The sequence below is a fragment of the Melanerpes formicivorus genome, unplaced genomic scaffold, assembly GCF_026170545.1.
Source record: "Melanerpes formicivorus ecotype bairdi unplaced genomic scaffold, bMelFor1.0.p_v2 SCAF_1, whole genome shotgun sequence".
Taxonomy (NCBI): Eukaryota; Metazoa; Chordata; class Aves; order Piciformes; family Picidae; genus Melanerpes; species Melanerpes formicivorus.
Window position 1 is genome coordinate 68896809 of NW_027142353.1, and position 18486 is coordinate 68915294.

The 18486-nt window shown below is 50.6% G+C and overlaps 2 protein-coding genes across 3 annotated transcripts in view; one reads left to right on the plus strand and one right to left on the minus strand.

Moving 5' to 3' along the window:
• Positions 1-7714, plus strand: part of ANKRD42 (ankyrin repeat domain 42) — a 19719-nt gene extending 12005 nt beyond the window's left edge. The window contains exons 9-13 of the mRNA XM_068146097.1: positions 1474-1579; positions 2121-2296; positions 2655-2781; positions 5381-5525; positions 6912-7714. Of these exons, the coding sequence (XP_068002198.1) occupies positions 1474-1579; positions 2121-2296; positions 2655-2781; positions 5381-5525; positions 6912-7007 (650 nt within the window). The 3' untranslated portion in view covers positions 7008-7714. The remainder of the gene's footprint in view (positions 1-1473; positions 1580-2120; positions 2297-2654; positions 2782-5380; positions 5526-6911) is intronic.
• Positions 7712-18079, minus strand: CCDC90B (coiled-coil domain containing 90B). 2 transcript variants are annotated; one of them, XM_068146112.1, is made up of 9 exons: positions 17964-18079; positions 16081-16200; positions 13619-13722; positions 11483-11584; positions 10874-10915; positions 10724-10795; positions 10591-10644; positions 9460-9574; positions 7712-8335 (listed from the first exon to the last, which is right to left on the minus strand). In XM_068146112.1, the coding sequence occupies exons 1-9, from the start codon at positions 18058-18060 to the stop codon at positions 8280-8282; spliced, it is 762 nt and encodes a 253-aa protein (XP_068002213.1). In that variant the 5' UTR covers positions 18061-18079; the 3' UTR covers positions 7712-8279. The 2 variants fall into 2 exon arrangements, with proteins under 2 accessions (XP_068002213.1, XP_068002224.1); XM_068146123.1 differs by lacking the exon at positions 17964-18079 and having other exon boundaries at positions 16127-16200.
• Between the last annotated feature and the right edge of the window lie 407 nt (positions 18080-18486).

Below are 18486 nucleotides of genomic sequence, written 5' to 3' on the forward strand. Positions count from 1 at the left end.
GTTTACTTAGTTTTTCAAGTGGCTGCTAATCAGATAAACTTCATGAACAACAGTACCTCATTTCCTGCGGGCTCGAAAGGGCAGCCCTGGAAAACTTCTTTTGTGATGCGTGTGTGCGTGGGTGTCACTGTGAAAGGGAATTACCGAGCTGAAGGCAAGAACGAAGAGTTAAAGGGGAAGCAGTATCTAACCGGAAACCGAAATTGTTGCTTCTACCAGGTGAGAAGTGACTGTTAGAAACCCTGGCTCAGGTGTGAGAATGATCCATGTTGTGGCCTGGGTCTGTGTTTCCTGAGCATGCCAGTGCTGTGGAGATGCGGGACAAAACACGAGGAAGGCGTTTGGTAGGATGCTGTGAAGGAAGGCAGACTTCTGGTGTTTAACACCTTGATGTGTAGTGGAGAGGCAGCGCTGCAGAAAACCATGGTCCTCTTGTGCCTGAGGGTTTATGGTAGTGTCTGAAAGAAGAGCCAGGAGAGGGAGGGAAGAGGGAGGTGTTGCAGTATGTTGTTTACACTGTTCCCCATATTTCCTTTTGGCTTGGCTATGAGTGGCAGAACTTTAAAAATCCTAATGGAGGTTCTCATTAAAACCAACTGTTCTGTAGTGCCTTAAGGCCCATTTTTGTCCATTGCTTTCCACCTTCTTTTTCTGGGGGGGGTGCTGACTTAACAAGTGTTCCATGCCCAGTCGTTACAGGTACTGTTACTGCTCTGGGGAAATGCTGTGGCTGGTGTTGTCACTTGATTCCCTTAGAAAGAAAAGAAATGTGGGAAACATACAGAGGGGTGCTGTCAAGAGATGGATTTATTCTGCCTTGAGAAAAACAGCTTACAGGTTTGGGCTAGACATGCCAAATATGATCCTCCATATGTGAGGCCTTCCTGGCAGCACCTGTTAGGAGCAGTAGCCATGCCAGACCATATGACTAGGCAAAGCTGCTGTCTTAGGCTGCAGCTGAGAATTGTTGCCTGGAGTGAAATGAGGTACCTATAGCTCCAGCACAAAGTCCTGGCTTCTCTCCTGTGTGAGACAACACCACGCACCACAGACTGGGGCAGCAAGCTGTGTCTGACATGGGAGAGCCCAAAGCCAGAGGGCAGTGACCGTGCTTTGCTGCTGCCCAGTGACATACAGGCCTGACTGCAGGAGTGTGAGGCAGCAGTTTGTGTTTCTCATGCTTCCTGCATGAGGCTGGGCATGTTTAGTTTAACTTGGGTCCAGGAAGAGTTGCCAGTGAATTTCTGGAGTTGGAAAGAGTAACAAAACCTCCTGGTATGCTCTTCTCCACAACTGCCTGTACCACATGGCTTGAGCATCTTGACAGGCAGTCTTGCCTGGAAACACCGTCCCCCTGCAGTGACTTAGTGAACCCAGCCTCTGGCATGTCAGACAGTGACAAGAAGAGGATGGTTTAGATTTGGAACACTTAATTTGTACACAGCTGACTCATGTGCACCTTCCATCCTTTAGCTGCTGCACAGGGGCATATCCAGTGCTTGCAGTGGCTGATTGAAATGGGAGCCAACTGTGACATTAAAAATGACGCTGGAGAGACTCCAAAGGCCGTGGCCAAGAGGTAGCAGTACACATCCTGTAGCTCTGGCATTTATTTCCTTGCTCTTTAGAGATCAGTACTGTGTCAGCTTTGTTGGAATTAATCCTGATTTTCAGTGATGGAACAAGAAGAGATCAGGCCCATTCCTTCCAGTGCTGAGTGATAAGCAAAGCTGCACTGTAGCTCTAAAAGGTGGAAGGGGATAGTTGTGAGCCATTGCACCCACAGCTTGCTGTGCAGAGTGAATAACAGCAGAGGCCAGCTGGTTTCTGCATTAATAATGCAGTTTCTGATGAGATCCAATTGACAAATATCCTGCAAAGGGAAAGACATGCCTGATGTAGGAGTCAGTGTCCTAAGGATTCCCTGAGGCAGAGCTCCTGCCATCAGAACACTACAAAAAGCAGATTAGCTGCTCACAGTTTGGGCACTTGTGCTTCCTTTGTCCTGAAACCCCCTCTCATGGACTGGAACACAGAGAGTTTCAAAGAGTTTCTGTCATCACATGCATTTTGCCAGGTGATGGGTATCTTGCAGTGCAGGTTCTCTGTTTTCTGTGCAGATTTGCCCAGGTGGCAGCTGTGGATCTTCTGACACAAGTAACTGGAGACAGTGCCTCGAGTGAGGAAGAACTGGATGCAAAGAATGTGAAGTTTTTTGAAAGCCATGGTGTGGAAGGGAGTACAGACAGCAGAGGGGATTTAACCCTGGACAAGGAGCAGAGAAGGAATGCACGCAGTAAGCACTGCTTCCCCATCACTCTTGGCTGGCAGGAGCTTTTTTGGTTTAAGATAAGCCAATTGCCATGATGTCTGTACCACTGAGCATTCAGAGGAGCTGTGGAAGATTAGAAGGCCCAGCAGAGGGAAGTGAGAGTATGGTTGCTGCAATTGCTTTAGTCTGTGCTGGGGAAAGCCCTTGGACTGCTGCTTGGTTTTGAGACCTGTCTGCTGTGTGGGGGTCAGGTGTAGCTCAGTGTTTGCCCAGCAGTGCAGTTTCTACTCTTGTGTTTGTGAGACTCTTTTCCAGACTGTTGGACTGCAGCAGGACTGCCTTCTCTGTGAGTTTCACCTACCTGCAGAACTCTCTCTCCCAGTCAGGGCCTATGGCAAGATTCAAGAACTTCAGCAGCTTCTGGAAACTGCCTACAGCAACTACAGGCAGCTGGGAGGGATAACCGAGGAGGAGAAGCAGATGAAGAAGGAAGAAAGGGAAGCTGAGAAGTAAGGTTCATTTGCCCTGCTAGTGTGTGACTCTGTAGGGCCTGGTTTAAGCCTTCTTCAAGGCTGTCTTACACTCAAATTGTTTTGGCCAGTCTGTCTTTTTTTGCTTACCAGCTTTAGGCAGCCCAGAAAGAAAAAGGCTTTAGCAGCTTGTCTGACCATCTCAAACCTTCTGCCACTGCCATCAGCCCCACAGCACAGCCCAAGTGTCTGATGGATCCATGCCTTTTGTGCAAGGTCACCTGTTTTCATGCAGTGTATGTGGAGTAGGCCTGCACAGACCTGGCTGTTGTGTTTCCACTGAAGATGCCCAATGCATGCATGCACTTGAATCAAAAGCCACACATGACTTGTGGCATGTCTTGGACGGCAGTGCATACACAGCAGAAATGACTCAAGGACTGCTACATTCCTGCATCAAGGGCAATACATCTCCATGCTCAAGAAAGCAGTAGCTCACATGCAGATCACAGGAAAAAGGAATCTCAGCAAACCTGCTCTTGCAGATGGAGATTCCATGATGTCTGATCCTCAGGGTGAAAGGTTTCTGTTTGGACTGGTGGTGTGCTGGGCAAGCTGAGTTCCAAAGAAAAGAAAGTGCAGAGCTTAAGTGATACTGCAGCATCCAAAAGACAGCCCTGCCCCCACCTCTACCTGTCCAAGACTTGGCTACCCACTGTGCTCAGTCTCTTCAGATAACCATGTCTGTATGTGTTTGAGCCACCAAAACCCACTGTCTGTATTTGCTCACTTAGAGGAGGCTGTGTACCAAAGTCTTTATGCCATCAAGCAGACAGCAGCCTTAGCACTCTGTGTAGATCTGGAGCAGGTAGGAAGTGTCACAGATTGGAATTAAGTAATATATTTTACAGCCATATATGAGCCAAGACACTGAGGATTTCTTTGGGTTCCACACCCCCTTTGACTCAGCCCAGGCTGGAAGTCCATCTTCCTGGACTTGCCTGCAATGCAGGTATCTACAGCTGACTCAGTTACCTTGAGCTCCTGTTCAGAATCCCTGGACAGATGGAGACACTTTCAGACTTGTACCTCAGGATGTTCATAACTTCTAGGAGCAACTCTCCTGGCTGTAAAGGAGGAGAGTGCCCAGCTCAGCTGCTGGTGCTCACATTGGAAGGTCAGAGCACCCTGTTTGCAATGATGGAAGTCAGTGTTGACTCCCAGCAGACATCAGAGTTCCTTTTGGCTCGAGCAGCTACTCAAAAGCTAGCAGTGCCTGTTGGGGGCGTGGGGGGGCTCTGATAAGGCTCTTCAAGAGATTTGGCTTTCTGTGACCTGTGCAACTAAACTAGATAAATGGTGAGGCTCTCTGAAGGGTCTTCCTCTCACCTGTGGAGGCCAGAAAGAATCCCCAGCTTGAGACTGGCCTTTCAAAATGGAAGTACTGCTTCTAGTTGTACCACCTACCCTCATCAGCATTACCTACCCAGGGATAAATCCCAGGCTGCTTGTATCACTTCAGGTCATGGTTTAATGGCCATGGTGGTGTTAGTTTGATGGTTAGACTTGAGGATCTTAGAGCTCTTCTCCATCCCAAACAACTCTGTGGTTCTATCATATGCCCCAAGCCCTCATAGTTACAAGCATTTAATGACAACACTATTTTACTAGATGGAAAGCAGGAGCTGCCACTTGGGAAGGCCACTGCAGCAGATTTGGGAGACTCCTGCTTGCAGTTTTCTGGCTGTAAGACATCTGGTCTGGATCCCTGTGCAGTGCTGTGGCTGGGCTGTGAGCTATCCCATCGCTGACCTGAACCTTGCAAGAAGTTGCCTGTGCCCCCAAGCATAAGCAGAGGCTGATGGAGCCTTATGGCTCTGGGCTGCAGGCGGCAGGAACACTTCAGTCTCAGCAGGCAGCTCTTGCTGAGAGCTCTCCTGCTGTGCCAGTTGGACCCACAGGGCAGACATTTCCCTTTTCCTTCTACCAATCTTCCATCTTGGTAGCTGTGCTAATTTACCCTGATCGAGAGGAGGCCTAGCTCCACTTGGGGTGACTCATTTGCTGAGGTCACTTGCTGTTATAAGAGTATATGTGACTTATGCCTCAGCTACCCTGTTCCAAGAATCTCAACTAATTCAGAAGCTGTTGTGGGTGAGACTGATCTTGTGCAACTGCTCATCAGCCAGCGCTTCAGTTTCCCTTCGGTGGCATGCAGGCTGTCATTTGAGTATTCCTCCTCTGTAGCTGAAAGCCAATCAACAGGAAGGGTGTAGGAGCGCCAGATGCAAATGATAAGGCTGCCTCTGACCCCTCTCTGTTTGCATTAACCGTGGGCACTCCTCCCACTCGGGCAGCTGGAGGGTTGCAGCTTGCCCCGCGCCCGGCTCGGTGTGTGGGGAGATGTCTCCATCTCCTGGCCGCATTGCGCTGAGCAGGGCTGAGGGGGCAGCAGGAAAGCCAGCTGGTCACGGCTGTTCAAAGTGTTCCTGGGCCAGGAGCACCGCTGCCGTGAGGATTACTGCCTGGCTCTCTGCTGTCGCTATCCCCTTCCTCAGCACAGGCATAGATCCACGCGGAGCAGCCAGGACAGGCCTGGCTGTGCTTCCTGCTCTGCTTGTCTCCTTTTCTCTTGCAGGGCTGTGAGGGAGCTGCAGGCCCAGCTGGAACGTGAGCGTGGCAGGCGGCAGAAGCTGGAGAGCCAGCTGCGTGGCTGCCGTGCCGAGATAAGCCACCTCAGAAAGAGCCTGGAGAAAACCTGCACACCTCCTGCTCTCCCCGTGGTGAGTGCTACACACACTGCCCCAGAGGCTGCTGCCTGTGGCTTGTGCATGTTTGTTCTCACCAGGGTTCCCAGGCACAGTGCAGAAAGTCCTGGAGATGTACTGGCAGCGTTTAGCTTGGGGCACTGCATGAGCAGGAGCCTTTGTCACATCCTAACAGCCTCTGCTGTGAAGGGACATCAGTTTCTGATCACAGTCTGGAGTCAGCCAGGTGTGAGGCCAAGGTCTGGGAGAAGGATTGTGTGGACAATTCATCCTGTGCAGCAGAGGGTTTAAAGAAGCACCTACAGCATGGGAAGCTCTCAGGGAGAGGCTCCCTTGTGGATTAAAAATGAAGGCCATTTTAGAGCACAAAGATGTAAGAGGGCAGAGGACACCACTCCTGGAAGCAGCCAGGAGATGCTGCAGTTGCTATTAGGCTGTTACTTTTCCAGACAACAAATTGCCTTTAGTCCCTTGCTGTTACACTTAGCAGGGGTATCTCAGGACACCTCTGCTTTCTAGCTACCACAGCTGTACTTCCCAAGGATGTTTCTGGCTGGCAGACACATTCTTTGCCAGTCTTTTTCAGCAGGCAGTTTCTTCTGTGCAGGAGCCTCCCCTCCTAGCTGGAAGCAGCCTTTCTGGCTGCTCGCCTCAGGTCAATGCCTGCCGTGGCACCCCAGCCAGGGGGGTTGTGGTGGTCACCCTTGCACAGGACATTCCTTCTGCTGTGAAACTCTCCTTCAGAAATGGTTTTCTTCCCTTTGACACCAGCCTGGGGAGTGAGTCGGTGGGAAGCTGTGTTGCTGTGCAGTGGCTGATGTCAGTGAGTGTTCTTGTGCTGTCAGTTATCAAGCCTGCAGCCATGAGCTACTGATTGGCTTAGCAAAGGCAGAGAAACTAACTTCTTAAAGACTCAGAGCTTGAGGACAGATGAGAAGTTCACATCCTAGCATGCTAACTCTGGGGACAGAACTGGAGTTTCAGTCCTTTCACTGCTACCTAACTCCCACAAACTGATGTAACAGTCAAGACTCCATTTTTCTTTGCCAGCCATGGGTGAGACACCTAAGTGAGTCCTGCTGCACACTGCTGCTTCTTCCATGGATTCAGCTAGTGGAAAAAAGCTTCTAATGTTAAGTTTACTTTCTGGGGTTGGAGACAATTTCTCTAGAGGCAGGTTTGTTTTCAAAAACTTTTGCTCTGAACAAGTGCTACAACCAAGGGGGCATCAAATCTTAGCCTGCTGTGACCTTCATCCCATGCCCTGGGACAGCACTCTGCCCTCAGCTGCAGTTTGCAATAGTCTGTAGTTCCTGGAAGCCATACAGTTTTAAAACCTATCTTGTGAGGTGGCAGGTTTAAGCCACTGCTGTTTAATGGCTCCAGTATCCTTTGTTTCAGGAAGCTAAGACCATCTCCAAGTCTTGCAAAGAGAAAAAGAAAGTAAAGAAGAAACCAGCCTGCAGCCCTGGAGGAGTGGTGGTGAGACTGCGCTGAAGGAGGAGCCTCTGAGGAGGAGGCTGCTGGGGTAGAATGGCAACACTCCACACACTGCAGTGTTTGCACAGCCCTGCCCCACAGAGTTCTCTGCATCTCACTGAACTATTCTGCAGTTCTCTGGGATACAAAATACTGTTTTAAATCACAGCTGCAGCACTGATTTGAAACCAAACCAAACCCCAAACAAAACAAGCCACCCCCACCCCCACAAACCCAACCAGAACATTATGGCTTCACCTATGAAGATTTCTCTCTCTTCTTTGTGCCCTTGTGACATCATTTTCCCTTTGGAACCCTCCTTGTGCCTCATTTGAGGTTTGCTTTCCCTAAGAAAAAGGGGAGGTTTAGATTGAGTATTTGGGAAAGTTCCTTCACTGAAAGGGTTGTCAGGCACTTGAGCAGGCTGCCCAGAGAGGTGGTAGAGGCACCAGCCCTGGAGGTACATGTAAGACCTGTAGAGGTGGTGCTGGAGGGCAAGGTGCAGTGGTGGAATTGGCAGTGCTGGGTTAGCAGCTGGACTCCATCTTAAAGGCCTTTTACCACAAGTCTGTGATTCAGAGACCCTCAGAAATGCTTACAGCTTACAAGAAGCACCCTTGAGTGCAGCTGTGAGCGGAACAAAACTGCACTGACAAACCTGCTACCCAGTAGCTCTACATGCTCCTTTGCAAGTGATGCTAAAAAGTAAATCCATGGAGACATTTTAGCTCTGCATGAGACTTTTAATTCAGGAACAGCAAGAACTCTTCACTAAAGGCCTTGCAGTGTGTCTTATATACAAAAAACCCAAACCCAAAGGATGAGGCTTCAAGCTGTCAGAAAAGAGAGGAACAGACTGAAGGCAAAGAGCCAGCTCCTGTGCTCAAGGTGAATGTACTTGTATCAGACCAGAGCTGTTGGCATTAGCATTCCCAGGTGGGACACACTAACTTGGGAACGAGTGTTTCCCTCTCACGGGCACCCCAAACGTTGAACTGAGAGTGAGGATGTTCCAGAAAGGAAACAAGATTAATTCTAAACCACAGTGAGAAACAAAGTCCTTTGCAATAAATACAGCTGGTCAGTAGGGGACCAGAGGATGCTGCTGTGTGCCTAGCTCCCCTCCCAGCTGTTTTGCTCTGGAGTGCTAAGCACTCAGGCAGCATTCCTAGCACACGGCAAGGGCAACAAAACAAAATAGTCCCAAGGTTATCTCCAGTGTAAGCAAGATCCTTGAGTGAGGCTGCCTGGGTGGCTGTCTCTCCTTCTCTCTCACGCAGTCACTGAGAGCTATTTCCAGAACCGGTAAAATCCCAGCGCTATTGCCAAGCAAGTGAACACCGACGCTGTCAAAACAAAGCAGGAGGGAAAGCGTTAGCTGCGTGCTAGATTCTCACTCCCTACACACAGGAAACACTGCAAACACAATGAAGATGGCAGCCACTAGAAAGCAGAACCTCAGCTTCCTGAATTGCTGCAGGTGAGATGTCTTGCAGGTAATGCCCTGCCAGGTCCCGAGGTGGGAGGTCCAATACAGCAGCCTGGGGAACGATGTGCTCAGGGACACATCTGAGAAACCACACTGGCTCCTGGAACGTTCACTATTACCACCCATCTATTGCAGACTCTACTCCAGCAGTGGAGGCTCTGCCAGCTGTTGCATTAGACATAATCAAAATGATTCCCTGCTAAACAAGATGACACACATCTGGTGCAGCACTAGGATGTCTAAGGCAGCACCTCTGAAGCCTGAGGAGTTGTCTTTCAGATTCGTTAAGCTGCTGTTTCCATTAGTGTTAGCATAAGCTAATTATGTTTCCCTTTGAACTTGTTCTCACTTCCAAAGGTGGTGTGTTACTCTCTTTTTATTCAGCTCCAAACTGGTAATACATGCAGATTGAGAAGACAACCTCAAACCAGACTGGATGTGTTCTGCTTGGCAGGGGAAGGTACCAGTATTAAAACTCCACGTCTGTGGAGAACTGAATGGGAGGCAGAAGTGGTCACTCCTGGACTAGTCCTGAAGATCAGCACACTTTCAGGGTAATTTATACAAGCTCAGGAGAATACTGAAGCAACCCTGCTGCATAAAGGGCTGCTGTGCAGCAAGCAGAGGAAGTCAGACCAGGTGAGGTATTTAGGCTTCTTTGCTACACTAAGAAAAAAATTAAATCATGTCCACCTTTCCTCCTAATCCCAGCTGGGAGCCAATCCCAGCTGGGAGTCAATCCCAGTTGGGAGTCAATCCCAGCTGGGAGTCAATCCCAGTCCAGCTGCAGCAGTGTCTGCATGTCCTCCACCTCTTTTGTGTTCTCTGTCACGTTACCTTCAGCTGGGGGTGGTGGTCCTGTGCCCCCTCATCCAGCTGCCACACAACTGATTTCTTGAGTTCAGTTGCATATGTTGTTGACCCCAATTTTACACCCCCAACACAAGCCTGCTGCTCAGCCTCTGCCCTCCCCACGCCCACCTGCCAGGTAGCGGATCGTGTCGAGCTTGTTCGACTCCATCAGCGTCTTCAAGGAGGCTATCTCGGTGTCGATTTTATTGCTGATCTCAGAGATGACACTGTTGGTGCTGGAGTCCTGAAACATGAAAAACAGTGCCTTTGACAACGATCCCCATCCGTTCCAGCTTTGCACAGCCAAGCCAGAACAGCACACCATGCTGCCAGAACAAGAGACGGATTTCCAGCCCACCACTGAAGTAAAATATGCACCAGAACAAGAGGACACAGTCTCAAGCTGTGCCAGGGGAGGTTTAGGCTGGAGATGAGGATAAAGTTCTTCCCACAAAGAGTAATTGGCCATTGGGATGTGCTGCCCTGGGAGGTGGGGGAGTCACCATCACTGGAGGGGTTCAAAAAAAGATTGGATGTGGCACTTGGAGCCATGGTTTAGTTAGTCCTGAGGTGTTGGGTGACAGGTTGGACTTGATGATCTCTGAGGTCTTTTCCAACCTTACTGATTCTATGAACTGGTAAGAGACCTTAGAGGACACACATTTAATACAAGCCAGGAAGCATACTGAAGAGAGCCAATAAAGAAAAACCAACCCAAGCCTCAGCTCATACAGACTGTTGTCTCCAGCATGTCAGTGCTACCTGTGGAAGGACTCCTTTAGAACACAGATAGCACAACTACATTTCTGCAAAGCAAAGCTTTAAGAATTCACAAGCCACATCCAGAAAAGGGAGAAGATCCATCTTCAGCCTCTGAGTCTTCAGTGCCTGCCAGCAGCTTGAGGCTTGCAGCCCCTGAAAGACTTGCTTGGCTGTAGGCACCTGACCCACCGCTCTGGCACAGCTGAGCAGCTCATCTGTTAGCACTGGGAAGGGCAGCACCACGGAGCACAACCCACTGACACCAGCCTTCACACAAGGTACTTGGGAAGTGAGGGCCAAGGCCTGCGTGGCTCCTCCTGCCTGCAGAGCACTCAGTGCAGCTCCCCCAGACTGAGGCAATCGACACAAGTGACATGGCCAAACCTTCTGCTTGAGAGCATGAAACCCCTGTTAACTGCATGAAGTCTGGGGCTTGCACCACAGCTGAGCTGTCACTGTGTCCTGCTCACTCTCACATCAGTCCTGTTCAAGACTTACTTTTTTATGGAACTCTGTAGTTGCTTCCATCAGTTTCCTCTCCTGATCTGTAAACTGTGGACAAAAGATAGTTACAATGGCAGTGATGGAAAACGAGGCAGAACTGCAGAGGGACCTTCCCAGGCCAGCTTACCATGTCAGTCACTCTGCTCCTCTCCAGGTTGATGTCCAGCTTGCTGTCAGCTCGGATTTTACCGGTTTCATTCTTAAAAGCAAGTGCAGATTAGGCCAAGAGCTGCTTCCTCTCCCCAGCAGAAGTGCACAGCTACCAGCTGCTACTTACCATCAGCTGCTGTTTCACTTGATCTAATTCGATTTTCATTTTCTAAGTGCAAAGGAGAAAACCACAAGATTTTACAGTGTGAGAAACCTGCTGACCAAGCTGATCAGTCACCCAAGTGCCACCTTGCCATGCCTGCAAGTCTTCCTCCCAATGAGGCCACTTGTTCTTGGTCAAATACATGAGCTGGTGTGTTCAGGCTGTGTAGCCATGCATGATCTGCTGGGAATTTTGCTCAGACTAAAGAGATCATTTTGTGGTAATGACAATCGTGTTACTCTGAGGCTGAAGACAGCAGAAAGATACCAAAATGCTAGGAACAAATGCAAGCAGTCCCTAACAGCAGTGGAATGGCTGCAAGGAAAACAGCTGACTCCATGGCTGGTGGTGACAAGGCTGTACCAAAACTCACCCTTAAGTAAAGGAAGAATGGACCAAATCCTACCAGATGAAACACACTCCTGTGTAAGCACAGAAGCTGAAATCTGCAAGCACCTCAACTCTGATAGAAGTACCCAGCATGACTGACATTCCTGTCTGGCTCCAGGAAAGCCTGCAAGAGGGCTGAGCCACGGTGTGTGACACTAACTGCTGGCCACCACTCCCCAGTACCTCGTTCTCCGCCCTGAGGTTGGCAAATTCGCTCTTCTCCAGGATGACCATGTCCTTCCGGATGGAGTCCAGGTGTGCCATTATCTGCTGTAAGGTGATCTCCTTAAAAACAGCACAGCATGCCAGTAAGTTGCACCTCTCTGCCAAGTAAGGATTCTGGGGTCTGAAATGATGCAGTTAGCTGCTGCAAAGGACAAAAATGGAGACTGCAACAAGGAAGTGACAGAAACCCTGAATCATAGCTGCACCTGGTGTGACACCTTCAGGTTTTGCTTTTGTGCTTTGTGTGATGCTTTAATGCACTAAACCCCAATTTAAGCACAAAAAGAATTAGTCCAAGTAAGCTATGACATAAAACAGACCAGAAACTACAGCCCAGTCCTTCATCCTCCTCCATTTTCAATGACCAGTCATGGCCTGTGAAGTATCAGCTGTTGTTTTGAATCCAGCTCCTCAGCAAGCGCTTCCATTCCTTGTCCACAGAGTCATCCAAAGCCAAAGGCTTCATGGCAGCAGGGCCATGCTGTCCTCTCAGCCTGGAAGTCTGACAGACACGAGGCCAGTGTTGCTATAAAGCGCTGAAGCGAGCCCCCTTGGTGTTTGCACTAACAGGTTCAGAATCCAGCTGCTATTGACACTACTCCTTTGGTTAGCACAAGGAAGTGACTTTGCTGTTTAGCATGGAGAATGACACACTGCTCTCTGAGTCTGCTTTTAAAGCTGAGTCAGCAAAACAAAGAGCTTTTATTCAGCCCACAAGCAAGTGGTGTTTCTCAGATCCTACATCAGAGTGAACTTGTTGAGACATGCCCTAACTCAGCTTGCATTCAAGCCTGCCCACCTCCCTGAACACAAGCTTTTACAGCTCCTGGGAAAACTGCAGTTGCATTTACACCGGGAGCTGCTGTGCCTCAACCCATCCTAAACCTCTCAGCCCCTGCACTGACTACATGATAACCCCCCAGTGTTTCTGCTCTGCACAACTCCATGCACATTGTGTTTGGGGTACTTTCTTTACAGGTAATGGGACTTTCAAAAAGCAAAGGTTCCCCTTTGGATGAAGAGCACAGAGACACTCCAGCTCTTGCTCACCCCACTGCTGTGCACCACAGCTTTACTGTCCTGGCCCAGATGCCTGGCCTGCAAGACAAACTGAAGTTCTTTTTATCTGGGTGATCTGTTAAAATGCAACTTGTCACCACCTCTGCTAGCACCAGAAAACCCAGCTGTGATTCTTAACTGCTTCACTGCCTCCAACCATGTCCACAAACTCGAGGATCTAAGTGAAGGAGACACCTCGATGCTTTGCTGGAGCTAGGCTGAGGAGCTGACCCGACTAGCACCAATGGCCAAGTTTATACCAACTCAATCACTCAGAACCTGCCTGCTGTCCTTGAGAGCACGTGACACAACACAGACTATGCCCAGAGGGATAAAATCTCTCCTCCTAAATCATGGTGACTCTGCACTGTGCCTGGGGGAACAGTTCCTGGCCCTATACATTCACATACGTTATGCCCAGATCAGGAGGAGGGAGTGCTGGCACAGGGCAAAACCACACCAAGGCGTGAGAGGAGCTGTGGGACACTGTGGACAACCACACTCTGGTGTTTGAGCCCACACTGCAGCCATGTAGAGAGGTGGCTTTAGAGGATGAAAGGCAGAGCAAGATCATCCAATAGCTTTAACAGCAGTTTTAATTTAGGGAAAACAGGACAGGAGCAGTGGATGTGTTTGTCTGCAGGACAGACACAGGGCTGACATCTTTGCTGAAGTCAGTAAAAGCAGGGACAATTGTAGGTGGGTTTGCTCTCTCTCAGGAAGCCTGCCCTCCATCTGTCTTCTCCCCTCAACTGTCACAATGCACAGCTACCAGTCTGCTTTCCCCACAGGGCTTCTCAGCAGCAAATGAAGCAATCTCTGCATTACACTGATATTGTGGCTGCAGTGGCAAATCACTCCAGTGAGATGAAAGATACTGTTAACCTTACTAACACCTTGAAACTTAGGAAGGCCTGCCTCAGTGAAATGCCTGCAGCACTACAGAGAGTAGCTCACTTGTCTTTTCAGCATGCAATTCTGAGCCACTGCAGCTACAGAGAGCTGTATGGACCCACACCAGAGGTTACTTTTTACCTGCTGAGCCTGGGTAACCATATCCTTATAGACTGTGTCTAGGCTGACGTTCGACAGAGTTATCAAGGCCGACACGATGGTCTCCGCTTGCTCCTTCCCAAAGCCTGAAAGACAGTTGAAGGATGGCAAATTCAGCTGACAGAAAGCTGGAGCAAGAACAGGAGGTACAAAATAAACCAGGACACTCTAGTGCTGGACCTAACTACAGTGGCAAATGGGGAGTCAGACAGTTAAGGAAACAGAGTGAGGAGCCACTCACTGTGACTTCTAACTTGGATAAAACCATGTTTAATGCCACAAAAATCCGAAGCACATTGACCTCTACTATGCTGAAAGAGCCTCTGCATGCAGCTGCCAGGGGGACCAAATCCTCTACAGTGTCTGTCCCCCCATTACAAAAACAATTCAGCACAATCTACTTCATACTGAGCTCTCACAAATGCTGTTCAAGCCAAGCACACCTTGGGCTACCATGCAGGCATCCTGTGCAGTGAGAAAAGGCTAAATCTATATGCTGAAACTGTTCCATGGAGGGGAGCACCAGCACAAGTAGTGTTAAAACTGCTGCACCCCCTCACTGGCTGGGGAATGAACTGGCTTTATGGCTTTCTGATGATAACAATGTCACTGAGCCTACAGCTTGGTTCAGTTTTGCTGCATTGAGGATGATGTGCAATGAACAGTGAGAAACAGCCCAGCAGTCCTGTCTGCCCTGTCTGATCTAGAGCTAAGAGCTTTGGGCCTAAGGATGCATTTCCAGCAGCCTCACTGGTGTGCTGTATTCCAACTGGCCCATTTGGTAGAGTGGGATCAGCTAAGCTTTTGTTAAAAAATGCTTTCAGGGCAGATTATGTAGAGAAACATGCTGCTGCCCCCTAAAATACTGCCCCATCAGTCTGCATTACTGGAGAAGCCAGGCAAGCTTTAGGAGAGTTTCCTTCCACTAAGTGGTGTGGGAGCACTGCCTCAGCTCCTCTGCATTTTCAGGGTCACTCAGGTTTTTGCCAATTCATTATCTTGTTCTTGCTCTCTAACAGGATCTGTTCTTGTTGCATGGAAGTTCAGATGTGGAGAAATTCATGTAAGCAAGAAAAGGGAGCCTGAAAACAGCCTGCAGCCACTCTGAGAAGCATGAACTGCCTCTCTCACTTGGGAGGTAGGTGCAGGTTTTACTGTGGAGCCCTGTCACCGTAGTGCTGAGGTAGTTCCAGTTCCAGGACAAGCGGAATTGAGTGACAGCAGTGTCCCAGCACCACACACACTGCACCCTAAAGGAACTCAAAGATGAAACTGCCTAGTTTAAAACATCTAGGTAAAGATGTCCCTGCCCACTGAAAGAGAGTTGAACTAGATGACCCAACCTGTTCTGTGATTCTGTGCAGAAGTGGCTGAAGCAGTACTGGAGTGATGTCTCACAAGCCACCTCAGCTGCCTGAGGACTGGAAGATGGCAAATGCAGTGCTGGTTTTTGAGAGCAGTTCCAGAAGAGATAACTAAAGGCTGACAAGTCTGACATGCATGAAAAACACCAAACATTGCCAGTGGACTATTAGGAGTCTTCTAACTACTAACACTTAGTACATTCAGACCCAAATAGTGGAAGAAGTCCTAGCTTCAAACTGGCTCAAGCTCTGCCATGGGGGAGGAAGACCATGGGATTTTAAAGTGTCGGCCTCCAACCCCTAAGGTTCTGTGATTCCATGAGTCATTCCCTCGTTTCACAAAAGAGCTGAGTGGCCTTGTGGCCAGGCTCTGCATAAACAAAGGAGTCTGACATGCTGAGACAGGAGCTTCTGGGTACTAATCAGTTTGCAGTGGTTCAGAGACTGAGTAAGCAGTGAAAAGAATTCCACTGAAGGCTACTAAAACCCACACCTGACCCTGATGTTCACCTCCAGGGTGAAAACAAGTGGAGGCTTAAAAAGCACAAGAGGCTGGGTCACATACACCTGCCTCATTTTAACACTCCTCTGCAGGCAATGGCAGCTGCTGCCAGGAGGTAGAACCCAGGGCTAGATGGCCCTCTCATCTGGCTTCAGACACCTGTACTCACAAAATAGAAGTGACTGTTCCAAATACATCAGAGCATTATGCTGCTGCAAATACCTCTAGTTGGAAGAAAGCCTTGAGACACTACCAGCAGGCTAAGTAGAAGGAGCTCCTGCTGAAGCTTCACTCTTGCTAGAAAGCAGCTGTTACATTTCCTAACTGTGTTATGTCCCTCAGCTGGAAGCCACGGTATAAACTTGCCTGTAAGTGAGGTAAATCTCATGTCTCAGTAATCTGTATGGTTACAGAGGCAGCAAACACCTTCAGTAGCCTCCCCCCTTCAGCAAGCTCTTTGAGGCTGCCAGAATGTTTCTTAAGACCACGTGTTGGTAGTTCAGGCAAACAGACAGCACTCAAGGTTACAGTTGTAAACCTACAAGTTTCCTCTGAATTGTTTATCAGACACCACTTACCATGGGCTTCCAGATCCTGCACTAAAGCATGGGTGTCAAAAGTTACCTTCCTCTGCTCCAGGGGAGTGATTTCAACTTTTCTGACGTCGTACGTCTTCCGCACGGCCGTGGCAGCCCAGCCTGGAAGCGACAGCACATGCCTTGAGGTTAAGCTGGTTGGTTATCAGGCAGCATGGTACCTTTCATCTCTTTCACAGTGAAGCTGTACTACTGCTGCAAGGAAGGGCTGGCCTCTCCTGCTTGCTTGCTTACAGCACGTCAGAGACTATGAGTCCCTGGGAAACACACACCGGCTGGGCCTCCTCCATCCTGCTGAACGGCGTCTGTGCGACACACAGGCAGCCTGGTGACACACAAACAAACCCACCACAACCAGCTGCTCTGAGGCACTTCAGAAACAGGACTCCAATAATGTTCTTACTGTTAAAACAGCAGCAGCTGTAGTACTCTGCTGATTCCTGCTGGTCACAGCCAACATAATCCACGTCTTCCCAGCAGCCCTTAATCACGTCTTTGCTACCCCTTCTTCTACCCCTGTCCTTTCCAGCAAGGAGAATGTCAGCTCTGAAGATACAGCTACAGATTTGGTTTGGATTTTAAGGAAGCTAGACACATCTAACAATCAAAACTCACTTGTTGTTCACCAGGAAAGTAATTGGGAGGTGAAGAGAGAAGCTGTTTGCAGATAGGCATAGCTCAAGATCCACTCCATTACACGGCTGCCTTCCCAAAAGATGCTGCACTGCTTTGCTTACTTTAAGTGTTTCCCCCTTCCTCTTATCTTTGTGGGGTCTTGTATGTTACAGATTCCAGTCTGATAGATTCTCTGGGCTGACTCTTTGTTACCTAAAAAGCACCACGACCTCTCAGTCCCTGCTTATGCAAAGCCTTTTGCACCGACTCTCTGCCCTAAAATGTTGCTCTGTACTTTATCCAGGTCTTTACTCAAAGGCTTTCACAGCATCACACTGTAACTAAGGTTGGAAGAGACCTCGGGGATCATGGAGTCCAACCTGTCTCCACAGACCTCTTTGTATCGCTTAACCAAGGAAATGAGGTGGTGCCACTGCCTGCTGAATGGTCAGGTGCTGCTGCGTGCCTCCTACAAAGGAGCGACAGTAAGTCAGCTGCAGTAGCCACACTGAAGCCTGTGTACATTTAGGATTAAAAAGGGAAGCTGTGTGTTTATCTGCATGAGCAGTGCATACTATGTACGTCAAGGTATCTCTCGACTTGGCTGCGGCACAAACCATCCCTCCCCGGCCCCCAGCTCCGAAGCTTTCGGACACGCAGCTTTGTCTCTAAACGTTAGCCGCCTGCCCCCATCGGGCTGGGCACGTACAGTGCAGACGTGACTCCAGCAAAGCCAGCACTGCATAGCAAAGCCTCTGGCTGCCCGGACGTGCTGCTCCTTCCCCCAGCGCCGCTCCCCTGCCGAGTGGATGCGCAGCTCCCGGCCGCAGGCTGTGGCAACACCCAGGGCTGTTTCCACACGCCCTGATCTGACACGCCTCTCACTCCTCTGATTTCGAGCATCCTCTCTCAAGCCTCTTACGCTGCTAAACCGACTGCTCTCGCCCCAGTGCCTCACTGCCTTGCCTCAAGCTCCTCCCAGCCCCCAGGGCAGCGCCTCCGGGACAGGCCCTCACGATCGCTCTCAGGCCACGAGCCAGGCCCAGCACCAGCCTGCGCAGCCTCAACGCAACCCGAGGGTGTCCAGGGCAGGGGCCACCCCCACCACAACCGGCAGCTTGGCGTCCCCTCGTCCCCAGGAGAGGCTGGAGGCCGTTTGCGTGCCCTGCGCGCGGCGCCGAGCACAGCCTGGCGGAGGGGCTGGCGGCCGTCCCGGCGGCTCCCAGCGGGGACCCTGCGGCGCCTCTCACCTCTCCGAGGAACGGGAGGCAGCGGGGCCCGCAGCGGGCCCGAGCGGGCAGCTCCGCCCCGGGCGAGCAGGGCGGCGGCGCGCCAGGGCCCCGCCATCGCGGCACGAGCCCGCCGCTTCCGGCGCGCGCCGCGCTGCCGCACGTCCTTCCGGCGGCACCCCGCAAGGCTTGCTGGGTACTGTAGTCGCGGGGCGCAGGGATGGGCCCAGGCTTGACGCGGCGGAGCAGCGCCACCACGCGGAGAGGAGGAGCGATGGCAGCCGCGGCCAGCAGGCACGCTGCCGCCCCCGCTGGAGCCGCGCCGCGGCCGCCGCTGTTCTCCCTCAGGGGAGGGCCAGGGCTCCTTCCTCGTCGCTTATTGCTGCCCGCAGTTTGTCTTGCACGAGAGGCCGGCCCGTAGCAGAGCTGGGGTGCAGAGGAGGTGCCAGAAACGAGGACAGGCTGAGCGAGCTGCGGTCGTTCTGCCTGCAGAAGAGAAGGCTCCAGGGAGACCTCGGAGCAGCCTTGCGGGACTTAAAGGGAG